Here is a 24,503-nt window from a genome sequence, read left to right as displayed (position 1 = left end):
GGATGTTGGCGATTGTCAAGTTGTGCGCCAGTATGACTTCTTCAAACGTGGACCTGCGGTGGTCCGCTACGACTCCACGGCCCTTAATCTGCCCGGCAGAGCAGTGCCACATCGGCGAGTGCGCATTACAGTCCACCCTTATTACGATTCGACGGCCACTGTAGTAGTCGAGCAGATGGGACAAGTGTTCGGCATGCGGGTCTATGGGGTCGGAGTATTTAAAATACGCTGATACTAGTAGAAGGTCGAGGTCCGCCACGTGCACGACGAAACAGTAGTCGTTGCACCACTCCCGGACGATGGAGACCGCAATGTCGCGTCGGTGCACGTAGACTCCTGCCTGCGACGTGGGGCCATGCTGTTGGATGAGTCGGGACATCGAGTATTGCTCCTGGATGAGAACAATGTCGAGTCCCAGCTCACCCGCCATCGCTGGCAGCTCCGCCGTCGCCAGCTCCGCGCCGCCAAGGTTAATCTGGCCGACGTTAAAGGGCCTAGGCAAGAATGTATTGGGTGGCAGCCACGGTTCTCCCCTCTGCGTGCAACCTCGCTGGGCAGTCCCTTGATGCTGTGGCGTGGCTCACCGCATCCCATTTCCCGAAACGCGCACACGTGGCGCACCTCGATGTGGCAGCTGAGCACCCAGAGGACCGATGACCCACTTCTCCGCAACGCCCGCACACAGTCTCCGCGGCTCGACAGTGCTTCTCGGGGTGGCCGTACATCTGGCACTTGGTGCAGCAGGTAACTGCGACGTAGTCAAACACTCGGCAGACGTCCCAGCCGATATAGAGCTTCTCCTGCTCGACCAAGAATTTTCAGCTCCTCAGAGCCTGCTCCCGACGGGTAGAAAGCCAGGACCGGCCCTGACGGCACTGGGATCGGGACCGTCGCACCCCTAGTGCGAAGGACACTGGCAAAGGAAGGGGCAGGGCCCCCTCCTGGAGAAGGGGCGGATCCCGCCAGGCGTTCCTCGATCCTCCCGATCTTGTCCACAACAGTATCCACGAGGGTCTCCTCCCTGTTGCAGGCCGCGAGCCTCAACTCCAAAGAGGAGCAGTTGTGTCTGGCCACCAACAATTCCCGCTCCGCCTCCGCAAGATGCAGTTCAAGCATGGCGACCACCGCCAACACCTGCTGCGCGCGCGCGTTTACAATTTCCCTATCCGCGGAATTCAATTTAAACTTCTTCTCCGAAACCATCCCGTTCGCGATCTTTGTTATATCCAGAAGGGAAACATGCACCCGCTCCAGTAGCTCCGGCTTTGTAGCAATGCTGAGGTCGGGAGTGGACGAGACCGCAGTTGGCGCTGGGCTGACTGACTCCGCACTCAATCCCGCTACAGTGTTCGGGTGCGAGGGGGTGACCGGTGTGGCACCAACGCTCGGGCCCGTGACGATACCGGCCACCGGCGGTGCCCGCGATCTCTCCGACGCCAGACACCGTCGCTGCTGCTCCTGGACCTCCTCCGGAGAAAGTAGAGGCCTCTTGGAATTGTGGGGTTCAGAATGGGGAGGGGTGCGAGCCAGCGAGCGGCGTGGGGTGAAGCCCTCCGCAGCACTCTGTCGCTCCAGAGCCAACAATTCTTCTTCCTTACGGGCCAAGGCGTCGTCCAGCTCCGCCTGTCAACGTCGCCGAACGGCCTGGTCGGCATCACCGGCAGACATGTGTGACTAAATAAAAATATGCAAGACCGGGTGACCCTTCCAGTTGTTCGATCACAATTTAGGAAATTTTAATATTTTATTCGGGCAACCCCAAACACACACGTCTAATGTCACAGCTGTCACCTGAAGCTGACAGCTGTCACCTGACACCTGTCAGCTGTCAACCGTCAACTGTCAACTGTCAACTGTCACCTGTCACTGCACCAAAAGTTTTATAAAAGTACCCGCCGTACGAAACCGCGTGCCAGAGGGCACGTGCACATAACCTAAAAACTAACCTACAATGTTCCACATTATCACTATTTAACACTATTAGACTATATATGTACAAAAACTATCTTAAAACTAGCGAAGGGGGGTAAGCACAGGTGTCACCATGTCAAATAAGCGTCTATAATTCGCAGAAATAATCACAAAATAAATGTTTCGAAGCCACAAGTCTTTACACATATTTAATCGGGTCCTTGTTCCATAAACACACGCGCAAACATATATATCACCGAAATAGGCAGAGCACATAAATGTTACACGCGAGGGAGGCACATAAACTGAATAAATAGTATATAACTATTACAAGACCGCCACTACTGCAGAGCGCGCCGCGACACGTCCGTACGCTACGACGAGTAGATAGGGACAGTCCAGTCCAGTCCATTCCACAGCAGTGGGCCGAGTACTGATCCCTGCGGACACCCCATCGTGGACTCCTTCCACACAACCGATCACCCACGAACAAGCCGACACGGCGGCCGGAGAAATAGTCCACCAACAATCAACAACGTCTTATAGATGTTAGGAGGACAGCCCCTCAGCTTCACTTAGCCAAGATCATGGGCCACCAGGAATTGTCAAAGGCGCCAGAGATGTCCAGGAAAATCGCCTGAACATAACGTGCCTCGGACGTGCGCGCGGTGCCAATCACCACGTTGAGCACGGAGACTGTCGACCTACCCGGAGTGAAACCATGCTGGCAGTCAGATATCCCGCGTGAAATTTGAGGCGCACATTTGAGCATGACACGCTCTAGCAGTTTGCCAAAGACGGAGAGTAGCGTGATTGGACAATACGCCTTCGGGTCCGTAATCGACATGTCGTTGCCCTTCGGCAGGACAAGAAGACGATCGTCTTTCCAGACGTCCGGAAATACGCCCTCGTTTATACATTTGGCATACACCGTGTGGTGTTACACCGATGCAGCGGCCCAGATGTTGCGCAGTATTCTAGCGGTCACCCTGTCGAGTCTAGGTGCCGTGTTAGGCACCTGCCTAATAATGCCGCCAAGACATATCACGGACGGAGGACGGGCATTGAGGCCAGCTGGAACCATCTCGGCCAAAGCCTAGACCCTACCATGGAGCTTCGTGTCCTTGGACAAGTCGTCGTCGGGACACAGTGCTTAAGCAAGGGTGTGCATGGCTTCATCAACGGTTTCCGTAAACTCCTTCGCGAACCTGATGCCTGTGACGACATTCTCAGGAGGACGACTCCTCCCGCTGGACACCCGGTAGGCGAGGCCCCAGGAGTCCACATTACCGGATTCTGCGATCCTCCCGAAGAAGTCGGTCTCAGTTTCAGCTATTCTCCGCCGTTATGCGGCTCGATCCCGTCTATACACTTCGCCAGCATATTCCTCTGCTGGACTGCCCGCCCGGCTAGTGCGCTGCCATGCTCGACGCGAGGAACCGCACCGCCGTCGTAGACGGTCGAGCTCAGGCGTCCACCATTCGTAACCAACCTCTTTCTTACGTCTTCTGACGCCGAGGGTAGCCCGCGCGGAGTATACGACTATGTCGGTGAACCTCTCGCTAGCCTCGGCAGCAGATGTGCTCATATCCAGGTATCCCATTCTGAGGTGTATCATTGTCCTGAAGCGGCCCCAATCGACACCCCGGTCCCGAAAGCCCGGCGGCAACTTGGACCGCTCGCTGCACTCTTTCCTTGCGCGTCGGTTGGTGGGCTGGCTCACCTTGAAGGTGATGAGGCGATGGTCGCTGGTACTGGCCCCTATGTGCACGCGCCACTCGTCGACATGGCAGCTCCTCGAGTACAGGGTGACGTCCACGTTGGACTCTCCGTTGACGGTGCAAAAGGTGACCGGTTGGCCCTCAGCGTTAGCAACCTGAAGAGAGTATGCTGTGATGAGGTCTTCTACCGTTGACTGTCGTCGGTCCGCAGTTATTCTCCGGCCTCTGCATAGCTGCACGGAGCAGTGCCACTTCGGCGAGTGGGCATTACAATCTGCACAGACTATGATGCGCTGACCATTGAAATGGCTGAGTAGCCTGGTCAGGTGTTCTGCGTGCGGGTCGATGGGGTCCGAGTATTTGAAGTAGGCGGAAACGAGGATTAGGTCCAGGTCCGCGACGTGCGCAGTGTAAAAATAGTCATTGCACCACTCTGGGAGAACGGAGACCGCGATGTCCCGCCGATGTGTGTAAATTCCCGCCTGAGACAGGGAGCCATGCTGTAGGATGAGCCGGGACGTCGAGTATTGTTCCTGGATGAGGACAATGTCGAGCCCCAGCTCACTCGAGATTGCTGGCAGCTCCATGGTGGCCAATTCTCCTCCCCCAAGATTGATCTGGCCGATGAGTAGTGACTCAGGTGAGAATGTAGCGGGTAGCAGCCACGTACCGTCCATCCGCGTGCAGTCGTGCTGGGCATTTCCTCGATACGGTGCTGTGGTTCGGTGCGTCTGGCTTGGCGTGGTGAAGGAGCAATCTGACGCATGGTGGCCTACTTCCCCGCATCGCCTGCACGTGACCTCAGCTGATCGGCAGTGCTTTTCGGGGTGCCCGTATAACTGGCTCATGGTGCAGCACGTAACTGATACGTAGTCGTAAACGCGGCAGACGTCCCACCCAATATAGACTTTTCCAATCTCAACCAACCTCTTGCGAAGAGCGGGCAAGCACTGTAAGACCATGGTTATCATTTCGCCTCGCCTACCCTTCTTAAAAGCCAGCTTGGCCTCTTTCCTGAAACGCACTAGGGGCCAGTTTCAATCAGCAGCCATATTCTGTTCGTGCAGGTCCGATATGAACGCCTCTTCATTAGGATCCCTGCTCAAGCCAGATACCGCAACTAGCGGCATGCGATGGCGCGGCACGGTGATTCCAAAGGTGTCCGAAATCGCTTCACGTAGTCGCTGCGCCCCCGCCTCACTGGTGGTCCGAACAAGAACCCCCACATTTTCGATTTTCCTCACTCGCTCCACCTGCACTCCCACCACCTTAGGGTTCACCGCCCTTTTAATGACCGACTTCGTATCGTCGGCAGTCTTTATTGTGGTTTGGCCATTCCGGTACCAACCGGTCCGGTAAACCGCCAGTACCAGACCGGGTGGTAGGTACCGGAGAGGGGCGGGGGGAGGGCAGTCGTCGCCTCAGGTGCTGTAGTAGCCCAGGGTATGCAGTCGCCGATTCTGCTCACCAGAGTATCGACGAGTGTATTCTCTCTCTTGCAGGCCGCCAGACGAAGCTCCAAGGAGGAGCAGTTATGCCGAGATACCATGAGTACCTTTTCGGCCTCTGCCAGTTGTAGCTCCAGCATGGCAACTACAGCCAAAAGCTGTTAGGTAGGTGTGTTAACAATTTCCCGGTCTGCAGAGTTTAGTTTAAATTTCTTTTCTGATACCATGGCATTCGCTATCTTAGTGATGTCGAGTAGGGATGAGTGCGTCAGCTCGAGCAACTTGGGCTTTGTGGCTCTGCCGAGGTCCGCAAGAGTGGGGGAGGCCGCTACTGGCACGGGGGCGCCTGTTTCCATGTTCAAACCAGTTTCCGTCTCCTGCTGGGTGGTGCATACCGAGCCAGCTCCGTGGCCAGTGGCCGCAACAATGCCGGCCATGGGTGGTGCTCGCGAGCGACCTGTCTATCGTCAAGCACTGCCGCTGCTGTTCTTGTACTTCCTCCGGCGAAAGAAGGGGCCTTTTCGAGGTCGGTTGCATTTCCGTACGCTGGGGTGGGATGCGTGCCAGCGTGCGGCGGGCGGTGAAGCCTTCCGCGGCGCTTTGCTGCTCCAAAGCAAGCAGCTTCTCTTCTTTCTTGGCTAGCGCCTCGTCCGGTTCCGCCTGGCGACATCGTCGGGCGGCCTGATCGGTGCCTCCGGCAGACATATCGGCAATTACTGCAGCCGGGTAGTCCGCCAGATAAAAACCGAAATGGCCCTTCCGGTTGTGTGATGCTACTCGGTGACCACTTGTATTTCCACACTGGCAACCCCGTCGCTCATCTTCGGGAGCATGGGCCTCTTTAGCCTTCCCAGCAGCATCTTTTCTACGATCTTTCCCATCACTGCCAACAGTCCTATCGGTCGATGTGCTTTGGGAACCGAGTAATCAACTTTACCCGGCTTCTGCACAACGACCGGGGCCTCTTTCCAAATCTTTGGAAAATAGGCCATTTCGAGTACTTGTTAGCCAATGACAGAAAAGACTCCGGAGCTTGGTTAAACGCCTGGGAACAGATATCGCAGATCAGGCCGTTTAATCCGAGTCTTCTTCGGATTGAAGGTCATCAGCCGCCATGAGATCCCTCAACGTACACGGTGGGTCATGTACCTTAACATAGACCCAGTCGGTCATGCGTGAGGCAAGCTTTCGGGAGTGCCGGTGATCTTCATTGCCCTCCTCCTAAGGGTCGTCCGGGAATAATCGGTTGTTCGGCCGATTTCTCTTAACTCAGGGTTAGTCCGTCCCTCCCAAATAGCGCGTCTTCTTGTCTCTTATTCAGCCTGCCCATTACTCGATATATCCCATCCCACAGCCCTACCTTATCCTGTTTATTACAGAATTCCTTCCAGCTTTTCATTTACATTTTCCTTGCCTCATTCTCGTATTCTTCTTTTGCTTCTTTATATTTTAATAACTTTTCATTTCCTCACCGGTGCTGCCCACCGGATTCTTCTTTTTCTTCACCTTCAAGCTCGTTAGACCTCCACGGTATACTATATTTGGTTAGGTGTTACACGTGCGGGTCGATAGGGTCCGAGTACTTAAAGTAGGCAGTCATTAGAAATGGGTCCAGATCCGATATGTGCGCGACAAAGCAATAATCGTTACACCACTCGGAGACAATGGAGAACGCGATGTCTCGCAGATATACGGAGATGCCCGCCTGCGACATGGGGCTATGCTGTTGGATGAGCCAGGACATCGAGTACTCCTCCTGGACAAGAGCAATGTCGAGTCCCAGCTCACCCGATATCGCTGGCAGCCATGATGTGGCCAGCTCCGCTATGTTAAAACTGTATAGTTAGATAAAGTATAAACCAAACAATTTATGTGAGCTATCTTAGTACTGCATTATGCAGCTTGTTGGCGCCACTTGATATATGTAACAATGACCTACATCTTTTAGTAGACTTCTACCTGTCGTCGTCTCGTCATTGCTGCGCTAATAAGTAATTACTGTTTTCTGTAAATCTACTAAAAGTATTTCAATCCTGTGTTATTTCTCTCGTAACCCATCACGCCGAAATTTATCTGTCCAATGGTGAACGCTTTTGGCGAGAATATATCTGGTGGCAGCTACGGACCGTCCTTCGGTGTGCAGCCTCGCCGGGCAGTCCCTCGATGCTATGTTATGGCTTCCTGCATCCTGTTTCTTGAAATGCGCATACGTGGCGCACCTGGACGTAGTAGAGCATCAGCCGACCTCCAAAAGGTAGACGGATAAGACTGGGCCGGCCGGTAATGTACACAATAATCACTTATAAATATTACGGATCCTTTCTCAACAGCATACACGGGTCCTTGTTCCACAGAAGCTATGTACTGGTACACTGCTAGTTATGTAGTACCAGCAGAGTAGTACATAATTAAATAGTTATGATATTATATATTTTTTACTTAATATTTTTGAAGGCGAATTAATTTTGGGTTAAGTTTTTATTTAATTTACATTTTATTAATATGTTTTGTACTTTTTTTGTGTGTGTGCGTGTGTTCGTGTGTTTCTTTTAATTTTAATATTTTTTTGTTGTTTGACGAATATATTGATAGTTATTATTGAAGAAGGCAGTATACAGGAAGCGACTGGGTCGCCTGATTTATACAAAGGTTCCACCTAGATTTCCGCTCACGATACTTCTTTTTACTGCCTTTTCCAGACTCCAATACAGAAAAGCCTTAGTATCTTGCGTTTGGACATTCGCTGCGGAATCCAAGGAGACAAATGAAAAGCGCAATTCCCATTTTCGCGTCACTGTTCCTACCTATTTGTATTTTATTAGGATTCCGTACTTATACAGGAGCCCTTACAGGATCACTTTGTCCGTCTGTCTGTCAAGATCATATTTCTTTCGAAAGTATAATTGTATCTAGTTAAAATTTATATCAAATACTCGGATGTGTTTCAGCTGTGAAAAATTCAAACTTGTGAGTCAGTTATATCAAACGATATGACTGTTTATATCACAGTCTAATTTGCCGGTCTTTAGTATTTACAGAGTTATTCATGATGAGGACTTTAACTCTTTTGCTACACCTCGCGTGAACGACACACGGCTCGTGGAACCTGTCACTACCACTGTGTATTTATTTTCTATCTATTTAACCCAATTTTTAATGTCAAATGTGATAATGGCAAGCCAATATACAACAGTAAAGACTCCAACTACATTTAAGATGGAGTACTGTCTATTCCGTGCAGATAGTGGGACGCCTTCATTGGGCAACTTTGCGAGATCATTTTTATAATTTTTTTAAATAATTATGGATTCGGAAAAAAAAATCATTGAAGACGGCACTGCCTACCTCTTTTTTAACGAAAACTCAAAATCTACGCCTATCTGCTCCTTATGGTTAAAACATTATATCAAGATCTTTTCTCTTCTCTATTTTAGTGTAAACCGGACCGAAATTTCTTTTCTTTTTGCCTGTCATAAGTACCTTTGATTTTTAAATATTTCTTTATTATTTGTAAAACTACTGTATCAAATTCATTTGTATCTTTGTATTTATCAACATTGGTTCTATGTCTTGGTAAGTAATATTCGGGTATACCAGTGGCAAAGGGTCCATATAACGCGATTGCTTCTGGCTAACCTTCATGTAAGACTTATGTAAAATCAACTATCATTAGAACGATTTTCAAACATATTACTACCTATATGACGTCCCTTTCGGACATTGTCACCGTCTGTCTCTCTCTCGTTAGAGAGTACTATATTCTTTGATGTCACCTTTCTTCACTGGTATATACCTATTCATTGTACATGACAAAAGTACTGTATTGTATTTGGACAGATATTATAATAGTAACTAGTAACTACTGAGTCCTTAGTATGTGCATGAAAATTCCTATCTATTTGTAACTTTAGAGCATAAATTTTAAACAAATGCAAAATTATAAATGTATGTTATTATTTTACATTGACAAACTTTGTATTTATGTCAGGATGTGCGAGGAAATAAATTAATGGGAATTACATATTATGCAAGAAGTTTTATTTTTATACCATGAGTTAAGGTAACCTTACTGAAAACTAAGACAGGTCATAGTAGTGGTGCTTTCTGATTTCCTAAATCCCAACATGGATGGATTGGATACAAAAACCAATACACAGAAAAAAAAATTAAAACCCATAGTAATATAACATGAATGTCAGCTGATGGGGGTCAACGAACGCGCACGACCGGTACCGCCCACTCCCCATTAACTTTATGGTTGGGCCCAATACCTACGTACAGTAGTTTGTATCTGTAATACCAGCGCGGGTGACAGTCGCGATCATAAACGCCCATCTGAGTAATAATACCTTAAACTTGCTAATGCGCTCGATCAAATTTACAAAATCACACCTTTACCAACCTATTACAATTTTAGTCACGAGTAAATTGAATGTCCTAGTAGCTTACATTAAATTCAGTCATTCTAAGCTGTTGTATTGACTGTGGTATTTACAACGTAGTGTATCTAAATGTTACTTATCCTTAAACGATAAATCGATTTTTTAAGGCATTAAAATTCATAAAAAGAGTTTACAACTAGAAATAAACGCGTATAAATAAGAAATAAAATATTTTTAAAATCATATTTAATTAGGTTCAATTTCGCATGTTTTGCGCAACTGACGTGTTAGTCGGCTAACATGTCAAGCACGCTTGGGTTATAACCAATGACTAAATATAAAGAGGACAGGCCTCAAAAGTTAGCTATATGAATAAGTTATATTTATGTTAGGGAAATCGACGCAGAATTGTCAATATATATGTCTATCTCTTTTACTCAAAGCTTATTTGGAACGCAACAAAAAAAGACAAAAATAATTGCTTTCTTCGAATATGGCATTATTTCGTTGACTTCAACACACTGGGACCGCCTTGCGGCAGAAACGCCATTTATTGTAGGCCAGTCAGCAAGTACATGTAGTGTCAGACGATGTAAACAAATCTTCATAAATATTGAATTTAAAGTAATATAATCATATTCTCAATTGTTCAGTGTGTTTATTAGTGTATTTGATAAGTTTCGAAAATGACTAAGTGTTGTGTAAAAGGATGCAAATCGAATTCACGCAAGAAAGACCCCGAAATATATTAGTGACTGTTTTTACCGAAAATTAGTAAATATCTTTGTATATTTACTTTTTGGATGTGTTTTTATCAATTAAAATTATATGTGGATCTTGTTTGATAAGCTTTGAACCCTTTTAGGCGTGATTTATATCCATTAAAATCATTATGTTTGTTTACACACGAGCTTAGGGATGGGTAGATTTGTTTAGAAATTATTGATATCGATATTTTAACAGACGCCCGTTTATCAGTTACGGTTTTTGTCTTTGAAAGAATGTTAGAGCACACATCAATATTGTATTATCCAGAACGACAAACCAAGTGAAATTAGAATATTTTTTTAGATTACCAAAAAAATTAAAAACCAAGGCAAAATGAATTGAGAATATTGAGCGACGTGATTGGAATCCTACACCAAATACATATATTCGTTCTTTACATTTTGAGAAGAAATGCATAAACCACACGTTTAATTAACGCGAGTAAAAGATAACGGTTTTCCAACAATAGTCCCGATAAGTAAAATAGTAATGATTATTATACTTCACCTAATAGTAATATTACTTTAATATATTGCTATGAATAAAATTAGAATTGTTACATAAAAGAATTGATAAACATAAAAGAAATAACATAAAGATGAAATGTAAGATATATTTTTACAATTGGCGGTCTTATGTTTCGAGCAACCTTTGCATGCACGGAAATAGATACATAATCATATTGTTGTTATTGCAAATAATTATTATAATTGATTATCTTAACCACCATCTTTACGGTCATTGATTTTAGTTTGCTGAAACATAGTTATGTTTCTCGATCAAAGAGCATAATAATAAAATAAAATAAAACCAACCAAATAATTGCTGGCTACGCTATCTTATTCCATTTATCACATGTATTAAGTAAATATCTTAATCTGTAACTTAAATTTTTAGCAAGGAATAGTACAACATACAAATATAGATCAAACACAACTGGATGTTTGTCACAACAGGTACTGCTTTCTTTAACAATTGTTACTTATAAATCAGTTTCAGTTTGTTTGTTTATATTATGGTAGAACCTAACTCCTTTCGTATTTGATCTTTTTTGGGCTTGTTAGTCTCTCTTTTAATTCTTCGATGTCGATACAAAATTTTCGGTACTAGCATATCACTATTGTAAGGGGCGGAGTCGGCGCCATTTTATGCATTAAATGTGCCGCATGTCACGTGACCATATCACTCATCCTCTATACTCATTAATCATTGGTTATAACAAAACGGTGCGTGAAGAAAAAAGGTTTTTATCAAAAAAAATTGTGCTTTTGAAAACACTAAAAAGCCAAAATAATGTAATTCAATATTGTAGTTAATTGGCTTCTGTGTTTTTTACGCACAAATACAACAGCCTTTATAAAAGTGTAAATGAGCCAGCATAATATTATACTCTCGTAATTTGGCAGAAATAAAAAAACATGACATTGTTATTAGGTATTTCATGAAAACTATTTATAAAAAAGTTTTGGCTGCACAGCTACATTATTCCTTGGCTTTCCAAAAGAAAGAATATACCCTTATCTAATGTCAGATTGATAGTTCTTGATAATGATATGTCAATGTCAATTCAAATAAATTTTATTTTTAATTTTATTACATAGGAAATCACGCATTCGCGCTATTTATGAATACTTAAAAACTATCACAAATAATTGAATATCCTGCCGAAGATATACTAAACAAATTTTTATATAACCCACAATGGACGAAGACTACGCAAAAAAGGTCGCCGAATTAAAAAGTAAAATAAAAAGTTTCCCCGACTTTCCCAAAAAGGGGATTTTATTTTGGTAAGAAAAATTATCGATAAAAATATTAGTTCTAATGAAACTTTGAATCATCATGAATATTCTATAAATCGGCACATCCATTATGTTAAACTGAAATGATAAAGGTTATTCATCTACACGCTGTAGATTTGTCTACATCACGATGGAATTAAATGGCTGGGGAAGTATTTGTCTACATCATGATCGCATAGATCGCTGGGGAAGTCAAATGCCTCGCACCAAACCAATACGATATAATTCCTCGCTATTGCATTTTGTATGGTGACTAAACGAAAAGGTAGGCTAAATAACCTCTCACAATTGCTGTACCCCTTCTTAAGCTGGCAGCGAATCATAGTATTCTTAGAATTATAGCTTTGATTTAATAAAGAGGTATAATAGGCAGTGATGGGAACTACTCACACGGCCCGTCTCATACAAGAGACCTACTTAGATGTCAGTGGCGAAGGGTCTGTATAACCCAATTCCAACTGGCTTCCCTTTATGTAGAATCTAATTATTATACAAGCGGCCATAGTCTAGTTGGTTGTGAAATGGGCTGCCAAGACGAATGTCCACAGGTTCAAATCCCAAAGGCACACACCTCTGACTTTTCTAAAATCATGTGTGTATTCTTTGTGAATTTATCGTTTACTTTAACGGTGAAGGAAAACATCGTGAGGAAACCTGCACATCTGAGAAGTTCTCTATAGGAATTTCGAAGGTATGTGAAGTCTACCAATCAGCACTAGGCCAGCATGGTGGACTAAGGCCTAATCCCTCTCAGTAGCAGAGGAGGCCCATGCTCATCAGTGGGCAAGTATATAATACAGGGCTGTTATTATTATTATTAATTATCATTAGAATGGTTTGCAGTGCACATTTATCAGGTTCTTTCAGAAAATTTCACTTTTCGCCACTGCTAGATGCTAAGTTTTCTAAGGCCCAAAAATTTATTTTGCTGCAATGTTATTTAATAATATGTTCAGGTATATTGTTAGTATAAATATGGGCAGTGATAATACCTACAAAGAGAGATGCTGTATATTCATACATAACACCAAAATATATTTTATGATCCAATCATAATATTCTTGTAGACTGTGTGATATCATTAATTGTTATCTGTATTAGTGCTGGACATGTACTTGATAACCATTAATTCCTGATTACATTATAATTATTGTAACTAAACACTTGAAATGAGCTCCACTACAACACAACTACATAATATATTAAAAACTTTATCCATTCAGAGCTGCACACACTATGTTGAATATTCACTTTTTGTTTAAGGGACATATTCTCTGCACTAGCAGATGGTAGTGCATGTAAGCTGTTGCAACATTTACTGGTGCAGACCATCCGTGCCAGGTACCCTGATGTGGAAGCCATTGTGGGGCTGGAGGCCCGAGGGTTCCTGTTCTCATTCTCACTGGCTGCTGAACTAGGTGTGGCATGCTTGCCGGTCAGGAAACCTGGAAAGCTTCCTGGAGAGGTTGTCTCTTACAAATATGACCTAGAATATGGTTCGGTAAGTTCACTATTAAAGTCATATTATTATTTTTTAATTGACAATTATGAAGCATGCACCTCCTACTTCACTTCATATATCAGACAAAAGAGACAGCTTAAGTCACACATGTTTTCAAAGATTCATATTTCTATATATTTTGCTATATGTGGTGCATACAATTAGTTTCATCTATTCATTAATCAATGAATCAATTTTGTTCTTGCTCTTACCTAACTCCAATGGGTAGTTACACTTTCCAGCATGTTTCACATACAACTTAGATTTATGTCCAGCTGCCTGTTTAACTTACATTTATGGCTGCCTATAATATATGAATAATAACAAACAATTTCTATTTACTGAAAAGTTGATACTGCTAACTTTAACCTTATAAGCCTAGTAATACAGTTGAAAAATATCTACTATATAAAATGACACTAATTTAAAAAAATAGTTTGTGGCAAAGGAATACCATTAATTGATTCTCAGTTATTCTTATATATGATATACCAATGATATATGAAACATAACAAACGGAATTTAACCAATCAGTGAACCCTTAGGTTCTTCTGTTATAAAAATAAAAAGTAATGTGTAGTGTAAGGTGAGCAACTGACTCAGTTATCCCTCATATTAACCTTTATGTATTTACTTAATTTTTGTCATTGCTGCTGGAGGCAGCCGAGCTAAGGGCTCACCTGAGGGTAAGTGGTGACCATTGCCCATGGATGTTGGCACTGTCAGGGGTACAGCCAAGCTGCTGCATACCAAGAAAAACTTTTTTAATCCTCATTTGAAGAAGGTTGCCCCTTGTACCCCTGTAGTAATTTTGACATTGTTTTACTAAATGAAATCACATATTTATTTTCTTAAAATTAACACTTTACAATAAGTTACTCAAAATATAGATGTGACATAAAACCATGCCACTTCCTTCATACATTAAAAGCAATCACACTTGAAAAAATGGTATTACTTTAGTTGGAAATATTTTTTTATCCACTTGCAATAAGCTTTAAAGTATTACTCATCATCAGAGGTAGCTATCCTCTTTGGATTTTCCTTAATGACTTTCAAGGCGATAAAAATATAAACAAAACATAAGGAAGTTTATTTACATTAAATGTATCTAAATTGTGATCTTTATCCTCATTAGTGTTGTGCTAGTATGGGCCATTGACCATGAAGATTTTAGTTCCACTTTTAGGTGAACAGCTATGATATGAGATGATTTTTTATTAAAAAAAAATTGTTGTCTCGTATAAGAATTTATGACTCGCATTACATTGTGGATGGGCTATGACAGACCATAGGACGGAAATAAATAACGCAAAACGTAGTTGCAGTGTCTTAATTTCAGTAATTTGCTATTTCTTTTAGATCAAGATTTTATGGGTGTGAAAGTAGAATGCATGTCCAAAGTATTGTGTTTGATTGCGAGGTCTTCATTATTTTATTTGGAATAAAAAGCATCTGTACAGATGTCTTATAAATCGTTTTTTTTATTATTATTTATTAGTAACTAATCTAATATTAACTTATTAAATAATTACTAATTATTGTACAATCCACAACATTGTCCCCATATTAAACTAAACAATAATTATGTTTTTTTTTATTTAATATAAATATTGGCCCTATCCAAGGGGCAGTCTTTGGGATCATAATCCCTTGATCTGGGCTGGGTTAAGGTGACTACTGATATTTTTTTAATTATCATATTTAAAAAAGTAAATATTCTCTATGATAGAAGATACACACGACATGTAATACTACTACATGTTGTTATTTAACTTGTGTTCAGGGGAAAGTTGATTTCGTTATTTGATTAAAATCATTTTGATGTTTAACATAATTTTTCTTTTGTAAATAGATTTATTATTTTAATCGATTTGGAGTCTGTCCTGACTAGACCTCGACTGCATGACCTGACTTGAAAGCGGACCCACCCTCGGGGCCTATGAAATAATAATATAGGAACAATATCACCTCATTCACACCGGGCCGTTTTCATGCAAATAACATTTTTAAAGGACACACTGGAAATCCAAAAGAACGCAATCAAACCAGGCCTCAAGTGCTTGATACTGGATGACCTAATAGCCACTGGCGGGTCTATCGCTGCAGCCGCCGCGCTGCTCAGGACCTGCGGCGCTGAGGTCCTCGGCTGCGTGGTGGTGATAGAGCTGGAGTCTCTCCGCGGCCGTCACAACATACCCGAAGATATATCCGTACATTCCCTCATCAAATATGACTAAATAACAACTAATTTATCGCATATTGGTAAAAAGAGTAAATTAAATTATTGGTAAAACAAACCAATTGAAACCCTCTTTCTTTGGAAGTCGGTTAAAAATTTAATTTATAGATATTAACTCAGTTAAATTCAATTTTTCAACTGGATATGGCTTAATATTTGAACATCCGAATGTGTTTTGACTCTTTTTACCAATCAGCTATATTTACCAGCTATAAGTAATATAAACTATGTAATAGTTATATTATTTGACGCTACTTCGTGCATACAACGTCGGAATTAGCTTATGGCAGACTAGACCGGACTTAGGGCGACTTGTTCCGTCACTGAATGCAAAGATATAAAATACGGTAAGGTTTTATTGAACAGAGAAGCTATATATTAAAGTACCGTAAAATGGGGTGAAAAGCACATTACCTGATATAAGTATCTTGATAGACTCCGATACAAACCAACCGCGACAGCGTTTCGATCGTACTTTATTCCGATTGGTCCATTTCTAATATCGATCCGGAGACATGGATTAAGATTGTTTATTTTGGATTTTGGGTGAAAATATTTTAATTTTCATTTTGATATTACTCAAAGACCTTATTACATAAAAATCTAAGTCAATGTCTACAATTAACCAATTTTTTGAGATTACTGTTTGGATGTTCTATTTTTTTATCTTTTGTGTATCAATTCACCCCATGTTGCAAAACTTATTTTTATTGACTAGTAACCAATAAAGGCGTATTTTTATTGATATTTTTGTATTATAAAAGTACATACAAACTTTTGATATTACATTTTAAATGACAAACTGATATTTGTAGAAAATAGGGATAATAATATTAACTAATGGATATATATGAATTAAATATTTTGGATAATTAAGTATTAATCATACTTGTGTATGTTTTTCTTTTGTTTATTATTCTGACTTGTACCAAAGTAATTTATTTATTCTTTATTTCAATATTGAATGAAGATTTTATTGTATTTGCATTTTTTCGTTTGACATTTATTTTTATGACAAAACTGACATATGAACTTACACATTTCTGTTACTTTTTCTTTTAAATTATTGACAGAATGTGTTTTTAATAAAAAAAATACCTTTTGACATCTAAGGGTCAATAATAGCCTCAGAACTAATAGCTTACATCACATTTCACACAATTCTGATCACTGAAGCCCATGACACTGTAAAATATACTGCATGTTCAATGATAACTATGCATGTATGTTGAGGTTTATAAAGAACATTGTAATATTAATCCGTCAATTCGTAACGGTGCCTTACTTTCTTTTTGTAATATTTCTCTGTTCATAATAATTGAATTGTAATATTTTAAGTGATTATGTTTATTGAATTGAATAGCTAACGAAATGATATTGAAATACATACTTCATGGATATAATTATACTCTCTAAATATATAAAGTTTTCTTCTTTTGAAATACATTTATAAATATCTAGACTGCAGAAAAATTTTCATCATTAACCCAATCAGTGTTTATTGACTGTAATTATTTGAAGTGAAGAAAATAACTAAATAAGCAAGCTAGTGAATGTACCTTCCTGTCACCAGAATTATGATTAAACTCTAAGTAAAACAATATATTGTTAATACTATTTTATTTAACATAACATTTAAAGTACAAAGCATTTGAATATCAAACAGTTTAAACTATAGGTATAAATAAAGTTAAATACTTACAATATGTATGTTCTTATTTTTAGGCAGCATTTTTGATGTTTTATTAGATAGCAATTTTAAAAGACACAATGTGAGTGCTCAATGATATTTATGCTATTCAACAGAATAAGATGTTATGGTTTTTTATTTAATTTACAATTTCATTCCATTTTCCGAATAATTTATACTTAATGTTAATGTTTAAATAAATAATTTTGATGTATATGCTAGTTTTATTTATCTGCTAAGTACTTATAAAAAGGAAATTAAAGTATTGATTTGGATCCAATATATTTGCTTCTGCAAATATTAGGTCCTGGTTTGGATGTCTTAAGGAAATATACCTAACAGCCATTCATAAAATGACTCCTAGGAGTATAAATTATTTTGTTCATAATTCTAAAAATATCACAAAACGTGTAGGAGTTAGTTTCTCTCACCTAATTCAATGTTTGTAAGGTAAAGGTGCCTTCTCTTGCGTCATGACCGGCCCATTCTTCGCAGCGGAGGTCTTGGCGTTGTTTAGCCCCTGTACATTAACTTGAGGTGGATACTCAGAAGGCGCATCTCTCGGAATGCTAAAGCCGTAAATTATACCGTTTATTATAGTTGTCTTTTCATTGTCGGCGGAGGTAGTGGAAGTAACTCCCTCAGTAGTAGATTCTGCTTGACGAAAGTCTCTGAATTGCAGGTCCAGTGATCCCTCCTTAGGTGCTTGTTGTTGGGTGGCAGCTGTGGGTGCGACCTTCTCAGTGCTGTTCAAGTGTGTGGGTTGCATGTGAATGACAACCGGATCGACGACGTCGGATTCTTCCTTAAGGCCGGGTTCGGCTGACTTCGGTGTTGACGTCGTAACCTCCTCTTTCTTTTGGGCAGGTTCGGCTGGCTTTGTTGTTGATGTAACCTCTTTTCCAAGGTTCACGGGGATGTTGATTTTCTGATCGTTTTCTTTCTGCACCTGTGTGGGCGCTGGCGTGGGCTCGCTCACAAACACTTGCGGACTAACATTCTGTTTGTCTTTTTCTTCAGTTTTTCTTGTTTTCCTTAATTTGTCCTCCTTCGGGTCCTGTGTCTGTTGTTGGTCGGAGGCAGTTTGTTGTATGTCGTCAGAAGCATTGGAAACAAAAATGGGAAGTTTTGGCTCTTGAGTAGGTACTTGAGGTGTTTGTTGTGTTGTCTGTTGGTCAAGAGAAACTGATTGTTGTTTGTTGTCAGAGGCATCACCGATTGCGGGAATAGGCTCCTTCGGCTCCTGTGTGGGTACTTGAGGAGTTTGTGTTGATGTCTGTTGCTGCACGGAAACGGATTGTTGGTTGTTGTCGGGCGTGGCGTACACTTGCACGTTGAACTCGAAGCCGCGGAACACGGCGGGGCTCTTCAACTCAATAGTGACATTTTTATGTCCCTCGCCTCCGTCCACGATTTTAGCTTCTCCATCTTTCTGCGGCCTAAGGTCAGTTATAATCACGCGTGAAATGAGATGTCCCTCAGTAGCGTTGAAGGTGACATTTTTGTCTTGTCTCCAGATCGCTGGACTGGCTTGAAGGTTTTCGTCGTGAATCTTCTTCCCACCCTGGGAGCCCACCGTGAGGTCGTTGGCAGCGACCACGGTGACCACAGCGACCAACACACACAGCCCGAGATTATACATGTTCTAAAGCTCGCAAGTGACTGATTCACTCAGTTATATCCTTACTTTATATAGAGCAGAAACTTAAGGAAAAATTTTACATATTAGACCACAGTATTGTAACTCACCTCCACGTTTTTTTTATTAATGTAAATGAATGGTTTCCTACAGGAAAATTCTATAAAGTACAGTCGGTGACAAAGAAATGATGCGTCACACACATCAGTTTTCTTGTTTATGGAATGTTCCAATTTATATGGAAATGAAATATTTATTTGATAAGTTTCAATGAATATTATTGAGAATAATGCAATGGAATCTTTACTGCGAAACTTTGTTTCCTGAGAATAAGTAAATAATAAACATGAAATATAATAGGTTACGACTAAACATCGTTTAGTGAGAAGATTATGGATATTTGCGCGTGGGAGAATATCGAGTGAGAATATTTTGTAACCTACTGCATAGAGAATAGGGACCATAACATGGTGAAAAATCCGTCTTGTATTTTTCAAAACGAAATCACTAATTGCAGCATAACTAATGATAAGATATTATTTAACTAGAGATGAAGCATCATCTCGTGGTTGTCAGAATTATGACGGCTCCCCTACCCAGGTAGTGTACACGAATCTGTTTTACACGAGCGTCGACATCTTAGTAATAGTGTCTGGTCACAACCCAAATTCATCGAGCTACTTATTAAAAATATAATTATTCGTTGATTCTATTCTAATACGGTTAGGATATAACTTAAGCAAATTTTGGAAAGGTTCTTTACTGTTACTTATATTTTGGCAGCGGGCAGCAAGATGAGTACAACTGGGATAATTGGTAGGTACGCACTGCTTTGCACTAGAACGCATCTCATCGAAGCATTAAATGGGAGTTACTGCGGCAGTCTATTCGATCCGTTTCGGCAAATATCTAATACATAAGAGCTCTTCTGTTTTTAACCGTCTTAGAAAAAGGGGGTGGTTTTCAATTCGACTGTATTTTTTTTATGTTTGTTACCTCAGAACTCGACTGGGTAAACCGATTTTGATGATTCTTAACTTATGAAGTACTAGTATTTCCTCGCTCCGACGGCGTGTAACGTCTTTCCCAAAATAAAAGTTTTCGATTAATCCAGGTCATAATGTAGCGTCCAGGACGTGCGTATGCTTTCCAAGACCTGAAGCCTCTCAGCACTGTTTGGGTTAACAAACGCAAAGACTTTTTGTTTCGATAATTTTAGATAACCGCGCTTCTAACATATGCACAAACTTTCGCATTTTGTTGGAGATAGTTGGATATTTGTTAGAAGTAACTGCAGAAATTGCTGAACGGATTTGGATGAAATTTGGTTCATGGATAAACGATGTTACGGATTAACACATAAGCTACTTTTCATCCTGAATATTTTCTCTATAGCACGTTATGGGATTATTCAATCAGATTTTTTAAAGTAATGACGCGGGCTACGATAATGGCTGGCTGATCGTACAGATGATGATTGCTTCTGTGTTTTAGGGTCTTTGTAGCGGAAAAGGACTTTAAAGCGGGCGAAGCCGCGAGCAACACCATTCACACATAAAAGGCAAAGTAAACATAGACACCTTTACTGAATACCTGTTGTCACGCAGTATTGCACTATCTCCAACGATTTATTGATCTACACAGTCAATATATGTTTCATAATCAAGAAAATCTTATGCTAGGCTCTGACAAATTGAGTAATGGAGGGGGCGAGTTTACCGTATTTGATACGTAATTCGCTAGGTATATAAGGGCAGATGAATTATGTGCCTGGTAGTACAGGAGGTACGTGATATTTATCGCCAGTTCATCTGCGCGTGTATTGAATGGAAATCGCGCGTACGTGGAGATATCAACGTGACCCGCACGCCGCTGCGCATCACGAATCTTTGGACCAGGCTGCGTCAGTTGGGCATACGTCATTTGGAACTTTAGCCTACGTATAGTCATTTTGACGACTAATAAATTAAACCACATACTCGGGTTTAGCCTGAGGGTTTAGCTCTTCTAACATTGTGTGAGAACATCAATGAATAACGAATATTGTCATGAAAAATCCCGGTTTTACTTTTTTGATCGTTTTGTAGTTTAGTGAGAATATGGCGTGTGCGTGAGTGTATTTCTGACTGAAAGTGTGATGTTGCCGCTGCGACGAATTCTTTTAAAGTATCTAGTAATTATTAATGGTATTTGGGCATGTTAAATTAAAATTACTTTCTATTGTTAGTTATTTTGTTCAAAACTTTTTTTATTTAGTTGTAAATTGTTAATTTCATAAAGTTAAGTATGTGGCTTCGTTTAACACAATGTCAAAATTACGCTGTGTAGCGTTACGCTTTCATCCCTTTTCAAGAGTAGGCAGAGGCGTTATCTACCTAGCCAGCTATGTTGTGACATAAAATAACTAGCGAACACAATAGAATCTGGGTTGATACTGAGCAGACATCAAATACCATTTTGGTCGATCGGGGATTCGCACTCAGGACCTCGGAGCAGTGTCGCGCGCATACAACGCCACCGAGGCAGTTATATTTTGCTAGATTGGTATAATCCCATTACCCACTTCTGATATCTGTTATAATAAGGATACAAAGCTTAGTGCTTCATGGACATATATTTCCTACTCTTCCCTATCTTTCTATTTGATTAATTTCGTGGCGGGATAATGATAAATTAGTTTTCCCTGAGACTCGCCGAGCTTCACCGCTCGGTGTCATGCGCGCCACTGCTGATCCTTACAGGAGTTGTAGTGGTGGGAGTGAGGGCGGGAAAGTCTCTGCTTCAAAGACAATGTAGCCAGTGTATAGTATAGGTATAAAATATCCTTCATTAGGAGGATGAGACAGTTCCCTGAGTAATTCTGAGTCCTAGGTGGCCATCTGATCTCTTAAGACGAGAGTGCTATCTTTATAGAGTTATTCAATTTTCTGGTAACGTTATTTGTGTATAACGAGCAACTTTTTCCTCAATTATAGGTATGTGCTATGGAAAGCTATAAAAGTAATTATGACTATGTCCTATGAACGTAAACACTATAAATCATGCGAGTGATTCAATGAAAACTCGATCATGTGTAAAACTGCCTATAAGACCTAACTTCACTCGGATTTATTTTCATTTGCCTGTTCTTTATAGAATTCCAAAAGACGCAAACATATCAAACAATTTATTAAAGTCCGTGTAAATGCAGGATAGTGACACGTGCTCACACCTTTCGTCCCTACAGGCGTAGACAGAGATGCAAATGATGCACCCACTTTCCGCCTCACTTTTCCCAAAAAATTTCATGTTGGAAAAAATTATTTTCGGGATTATTGGACATTTTCACTGGAAAAGACTTGGAATTATGTGATATATAATTACTATATATTAATTTACTATTGGTAGGTCTCTCATATGTGGGAGTCCACCTGGTTATGTGCCATCGCAATGTCTATTTCTGACGCCAAGCAGCAGTGTAGTCACTGTTGTGTTCCGGCTTGAAGAACATTGTAGCCAGTGTAACTACTGGAGTTAATAAGACTTAACATCTCATCATCTGTCTTAGGATGGCGAGCGCAGTGGAATACCAAACAATAATTTGTAATTCCAGGTATTGGATCGTGTTTCTGCTGTTTATGGGCGATCGTATCGCTTACCATCAGGCGAACGGTAAGCTCGTCTCATCATTTAAAGCAATAAAAAAAATTTACACATCAAATATTACACACAACCTTGTAACAGTGAGCCCGCTAGTTGTGAATGAACATAGTAAGTATAATCATAACTCGGTCGGTTTAATTGATACTAATTTAAAACGTTTCACAGCACGTATTGTGTATTTTCGTCGCGTGCTTCATTGATGCACATGCGCGTGAGTGGTGTGCGCAGTACCTACGTGTTTACAATGCGCACTCAAATGAGTCACACGATTAATGCAAACATATCGTTATATACGTCGACGGATTGGTTCTTGTAAAAAATCAGCCAACTGCTTGTGAAAGCGCTAATAAAATGGATCTATCTTTTCTAAGATTAGCCGAAGCAAAACGGTGGACAAAATAAAAAAAAACTGATTCGGTGTGAGCAAATATCACATAAATTTAAAGTAAATATTATTCTGATATAAACACTTCCAATTATTACAAATGTTTTATTTATAATTTATTTTACACAAATGTTCACACGCTTGCTTTTTATCCCCGAAGGGATAGGCAGTGCGTACCGACAACTTCTACACGAATTTTTCCTACGAGCCTATCGCTATATCAAGCACAAATTCCAGACTCCGGGCTGATACGGTGTAGGAAATAATATCACTATACTCGACACGGTAATTGAACCCGTGACCTCAGCACTGTAGTCGTACCGTAATATAACTATGCCACCAAGGCAGTCATGTAACCAGTGCCGGATTTACTTATATTTTTTATGAGTGTAGGCCACTTTATTTCCGCCGCTCCATATAGGTAGGTTTATGTATGTACATATGTAGGTTTCTAAAATGATTAATAATTTACCATTTGTTTGTATTATGGAAGGCACTAAAGTTAAATAAACGAATGATTGATTATATCGAGTGAGCGTTCTTTGTAATCTGCCGCCCATAGGCCGCGCCCTATACGGCCTATTTACAAATCCACGACTGTATGTAACAAATGTTAAATATTAATAATAAGTTGAAAAATAAGTAAGACATAATTTCTCATTCACTGTAGAGACTTTCTTGCCCATCCACCACTACAACTCCTGTAAGCCAGGATCAGCAGTGGCACACATTTTATGACACCGAGCAGTGAAGCTCGGCGAGACTCAGGGAAAACTAATTTGTCATTATCCCGCAACGAAATTAATCAAATAGAAAGATAGGAAGAAGTTGGAAATATTAATTTTCCACTCCCTATTATAGCCAAGCGGGAGACAAAATAATGAACTACAATAAGCCAGTTGTAAAGCATCAAGGATAAAAATTAAACGAAAGTGTAGTAACTGTACCACAAACAAAGTCGATCGTCACCAACCGCAGTACGGTGACTGTCTACGTGATCTCATCGCAGACGAGGAGTGTCCCGTCGCATAACATGCGCAGACGTATGATGGTGATGCTTATTTACACACTCATTCTTCGAGTCATTATTTTGAGGCAACCCCTTTCTGCATTCAGTTATGTACCTAATCCCAGTATTATTATCTTTAAAAACTCTACTTGAGACTTTTATGAATATATTTTGACATATAAGTAACTGGAGATATAGTTACATCGCATTTTTGGTAAAAAGAAATTAAATCACTTACATACATAAAGCATAGTTGCATACATATATATCTTACATATAGGTACTTGGGTAAATAAATATACGTTTTGAAATTGCCATGTAGACCTGTATAGGAAAAGATTGTCATAAAGACTCTCATCTTAG

At 40.9% G+C, this 24,503-nt stretch overlaps 3 protein-coding genes across 3 annotated transcripts; 1 reads left to right on the top strand and 2 right to left on the bottom strand.

Moving 5' to 3' along the window:
- Nucleotides 1-3,064: 3,064 nt before the first annotated feature.
- On the bottom strand, nucleotides 3,065-4,480 carry LOC119190711. Its single transcript, XM_037443144.1, has 2 exons — nucleotides 3,282-4,480; nucleotides 3,065-3,215 (listed from the first exon to the last, which is right to left on the bottom strand). The coding sequence occupies exons 1-2, from the start codon at nucleotides 4,478-4,480 to the stop codon at nucleotides 3,065-3,067; spliced, it is 1,350 nt and encodes a 449-aa protein (XP_037299041.1).
- A 7,284-nt stretch (nucleotides 4,481-11,764) lies between these two features.
- On the top strand, nucleotides 11,765-16,066 carry LOC115446101 (adenine phosphoribosyltransferase). Its single transcript, XM_030172660.2, has 3 exons — nucleotides 11,765-12,020; nucleotides 13,296-13,533; nucleotides 15,549-16,066. The coding sequence occupies exons 1-3, from the start codon at nucleotides 11,932-11,934 to the stop codon at nucleotides 15,771-15,773; spliced, it is 552 nt and encodes a 183-aa protein (XP_030028520.1). The 5' UTR covers nucleotides 11,765-11,931; the 3' UTR covers nucleotides 15,774-16,066.
- A 1,190-nt stretch (nucleotides 16,067-17,256) lies between these two features.
- Nucleotides 17,257-19,142, bottom strand: LOC115446100. Its single transcript, XM_030172659.2, has one exon. The coding sequence runs from the start codon at nucleotides 19,105-19,107 to the stop codon at nucleotides 17,902-17,904; it is 1,206 nt and encodes a 401-aa protein (XP_030028519.1). The 5' UTR covers nucleotides 19,108-19,142; the 3' UTR covers nucleotides 17,257-17,901.
- Between the last annotated feature and the right edge of the window lie 5,361 nt (nucleotides 19,143-24,503).

Source organism: Manduca sexta, chromosome 5 (genome assembly GCF_014839805.1).
Source record: "Manduca sexta isolate Smith_Timp_Sample1 chromosome 5, JHU_Msex_v1.0, whole genome shotgun sequence".
NCBI lineage: Eukaryota > Metazoa > Arthropoda > Insecta > Lepidoptera > Sphingidae > Manduca > Manduca sexta.
Note: the sequence above shows the minus strand (reverse complement) of the source record. Positions and strands in the feature narration are given on the sequence as shown.

What these genes read in the sequence shown, in the direction of transcription:
- LOC119190711 (XM_037443144.1), bottom strand. Translation starts at nt 4,480, where the DNA reads ATGAGCCAGTTATACGGGCACCCCGAAAAGCACTGCCGATCAGCTGAG. An exon ending in GAGGAATATGCTGGCGAAGT is followed by an intron (nt 3,216 to 3,281) that starts GTATAGACGGGA and finishes CTTCTTCGGGAG; the next exon opens with GATCGCAGAATCCGGTAATG.
- LOC115446101 (XM_030172660.2), top strand. Translation starts at nt 11,932, where the DNA reads ATGGACGAAGACTACGCAAAAAAGGTCGCCGAATTAAAAAGTAAAATA. An exon ending in AAAAAGGGGATTTTATTTTG is followed by an intron (nt 12,021 to 13,295) that starts GTAAGAAAAATT and finishes TTTTTGTTTAAG; the next exon opens with GGACATATTCTCTGCACTAG. An exon ending in ATGACCTAGAATATGGTTCG is followed by an intron (nt 13,534 to 15,548) that starts GTAAGTTCACTA and finishes ACATTTTTAAAG; the next exon opens with GACACACTGGAAATCCAAAA.
- LOC115446100 (XM_030172659.2), bottom strand. Translation starts at nt 19,107, where the DNA reads ATGTATAATCTCGGGCTGTGTGTGTTGGTCGCTGTGGTCACCGTGGTC.